Source organism: Nothoprocta perdicaria, unplaced genomic scaffold (genome assembly GCF_003342845.1).
Source record: "Nothoprocta perdicaria isolate Ctin4 unplaced genomic scaffold, notPer1 scaffold_626, whole genome shotgun sequence".
Lineage (NCBI taxonomy): Eukaryota > Metazoa > Chordata > Aves > Tinamiformes > Tinamidae > Nothoprocta > Nothoprocta perdicaria.
In genome coordinates, this window is record NW_020455895.1 from 17,998 (window position 1) to 20,973 (window position 2,976).

The 2,976-nt window shown below is 64.0% G+C and overlaps 1 protein-coding gene across 1 annotated transcript in view; it reads left to right on the plus strand.

Annotated features, from left to right (window-relative positions):
• The first annotated feature begins 1,007 nt into the window (after positions 1 to 1,007).
• Positions 1,008 to 2,976, plus strand: part of AP2S1 (adaptor related protein complex 2 subunit sigma 1) — a 3,346-nt gene continuing 1,377 nt past the window's right edge. The window contains exons 1-4 of the mRNA XM_026049890.1: positions 1,008 to 1,066; positions 1,684 to 1,833; positions 2,508 to 2,621; positions 2,904 to 2,963. Of these exons, the coding sequence (XP_025905675.1) occupies positions 1,064 to 1,066; positions 1,684 to 1,833; positions 2,508 to 2,621; positions 2,904 to 2,963 (327 nt within the window). The 5' untranslated portion in view covers positions 1,008 to 1,063. The remainder of the gene's footprint in view (positions 1,067 to 1,683; positions 1,834 to 2,507; positions 2,622 to 2,903; positions 2,964 to 2,976) is intronic.

Below are 2,976 nucleotides of genomic sequence, written 5' to 3' on the forward strand. Positions count from 1 at the left end.
GCGCATGTGCAGAGGGGCGGGGCCACGCACTTGCAGGGAAGGGCGGGGGAGGGAAAGGCAGGAGGAGCAAACGGAAGGGCGGGGGGAGTGCGCACGCCCGGCGCGGCCACGCCCCTTGACACCGAGGCCACGCCCCCTCCTGGCGCGCGCTCCTYACAGGGAGGGGGTCAAGGCACGAGGGGACATCGTGGGGGGAAGGGGGGGGCATTGCGGGGAGGGACATTGCAGAGGGGTCCTTGGATCCCTGGAATCGTGGAATCCCTGACACCCCTCTCCTCCAGGAGCTGGAATCAGCCCTGGATGCTGCTCCCATCCCTGAGCTTGGATCATAGCTCTGCCCAGCCATGAGCTTGATCTCTTTCAGGAGCTCAGATCCCTTCCAGGAGTTTGATCGCACCCGGAAGCTTAGATCCCATCAGATCCACGAGCTCACTTGCCTTCTGGGAGCTTGGATCCTATTGGATCCCATCAAGTCCATGAGCTGAACTCCCACCCAGGAGCTCAGATCCATTTGGGGCCCACCCAGGATCTCAGATCCCTGAACCCTTCTGAGAGCTCCACTCCCACCAGATCCCAGCCAGGAATGTGGAGCCTTCCCAAGATTTCCTAGCCGTCTGTATCTAAACTGATCCCAGATTCCATTTGACCTCATCAGGGCTCTGGGATCCCATCGTGGCCCTGGGATGCGGCCCTTCCAGGCGCTTCAATCCCATCGGGAACCGCCCCCCCCGCCCCCGATTCCGAAGGGAACTCGAGAGCAGCCGAGGCGGAAGTGGGGAGCGGAGGGGGAATACATCCCGGCATGCTCTGCGGGGCAGTACAAGCTGCTGGGAAGGGCGGGTAAGCACCGCGGTGGGCGCCGGGAGCAGCCGAGGCGGAAGTGCCTCTCTAGAGGTGGGCGAATACAATCCCGGCATGCCTCGCGCGCGGGCTGTCGGGCGGGGTAAACGGTAACCCTGCCGAGAACTACAAGTCCCGGCGTGCCCGCGCGCTGGGGAGCGGATATCCGGTGCGGTGGCGGCAGCGCTGCGGGCGGGGGGCGCCGCGCAGTGACAGGGCCGCCATGGTGAGGCGGGAGGGGGGCAGCAGCTCTTGGGGTCCCCCTTATGGGGCCCGTTATAGGGGGGACATTGGGGGGCTCGTTGTGGGGTTGGGGGGGGGGCTTGCGGCATAGGACCCCCTCCCCATAGGGTCTTATGGGTGTCCCCTTTTGGCGGGGGGGCAGCTCGTTTGGGGGTCCCTATGGGGGGGGGACATTGGGTGTCATGTAGGGGGCAGCCCCGCCCCCCCCACATCCCCATAGATTGTCCCTATATTGCCCCCGGGGGGGCACCCCCATATAGAGCCCCTATGGAAGGGGGGGGGGTGATTGAATTGGAGGGGGGGCTCCCTCATGGGACCCCCTTGTGGGACATTTGGGGTCCCCATGATGTGCGGGAGGGGGCAGCCCCTCCCCAGAGCTGCCTTTTGGGGACAGTTTTCCCCTTTTTGGGTCCTCCGGGAGCCCCTTCTCCTCCCCAAACCACCAGAGAAGAGGCAGCCCCGAGAAAGCAGAAAAAAAAAAACCCAAAAAAAACTAAAAAAAGGAAGCAAAACCCACGAGAAGGCTTCAAATACCCCCAAAATGCGTTTTACCCCCCAAAAACGTTTTATTTYGTTTTTTTCCCACCGTTTTGGGGGCAGATCCGCTTCATCCTGATCCAGAACCGGGCGGGCAAGACGCGCCTGGCCAAGTGGTACATGCAGTTCGACGATGACGAGAAGCAGAAGCTGATCGAGGAGGTGCACGCCGTGGTGACGGTGCGCGACGCCAAGCACACCAACTTCGTGGAGGTGACGGAGCGCCGGGAACGCCGGGAATCCCGGCAAAYGGGGGGGGCTTGGCCCCAAAACGGGGCGTCTGGAGGCTCCTGGGGCCCCAAAGTGGCCGCTTTCGCCCCCAAAGCGGCTCGTTTGGGCCCCAAATGGGCATTTTGACCCTCAAAGCGGCCGCTTTTGGCCCCTAAGCGGCTGCTTTTGCCCCCCAAATGCGCATTTTGCCTCCCAAAGCGGCCGCTTTGGGCCACAAAGTGGCTGGTTTTGGCCCCAAAGCTGCGGTTTTGTCCCCCAGAGAGGCTCTGCTGGAGCCAAAAACTCCAGTTTTGGCCCCAAAGCTGCACTTTGGGCCCCAAAGCTGCACTTTTGGCCCCAAAGCAGCCGTGTTTGGCCCCAGGGTGCCTGGTTTTGACCCCCAAACTGCAGCTCTGTCCCCACAAAGTGGCTCCACTGGAGCCAAAAGCAGCAGTTTTGCCCCCAAAGCATCTCTGCCTGGCCCAAAACCCGCGGCTTTCCCCCCAAAGTGGTTTCGCTTGATCCCAAAAACCGCCGTTTTCCCCGGGCRCGGCTGCCGTTTGGCCCCCAAAAAGCAGCCAATTTTGCCCCCTGAAACCTCCCCCGTGGCCCTCCCGGGGTCGCCCCGGCCCCGCGTGTCCCCGGGGTCCCCAACGCGGCCCGCGCTGTCCCCCCAGTTCCGCAACTTCAAGATCATCTATCGCCGCTACGCCGGCCTCTACTTCTGCATCTGCGTGGACGTCACCGACAACAACCTGGCCTACCTGGAGGCCATCCACAACTTCGTGGAGGTGAGATCCCTGCGGATCCCGCCGGGATCCCGCCCCGGAGCCGGGAATCCCGCCCCGGAGCCGGGGATCCCGCCCCGGAGCCGGGAATCCCGCCCCGGAGCCGGGGATCCCGCCCCGGAGCCGGGGATCCCGCCCCGGAGCCGGGAATCGCTGCCTTGGATCTCAGCGGAGGCTCCTTGGTGGCCCCGGCGGGGATCCCACGGGGACACCGGGATCCTGTGGGAGACGCCGGATCCCGGTGGGATCCCGGTGGGATCCCCCCCGACCCCCTCATCCCCCCAGGTGCTCAACGAGTATTTCCACAACGTCTGCGAGCTCGACCTCGTCTTCAACTTCTACAAGGTGCCCGGCCCCA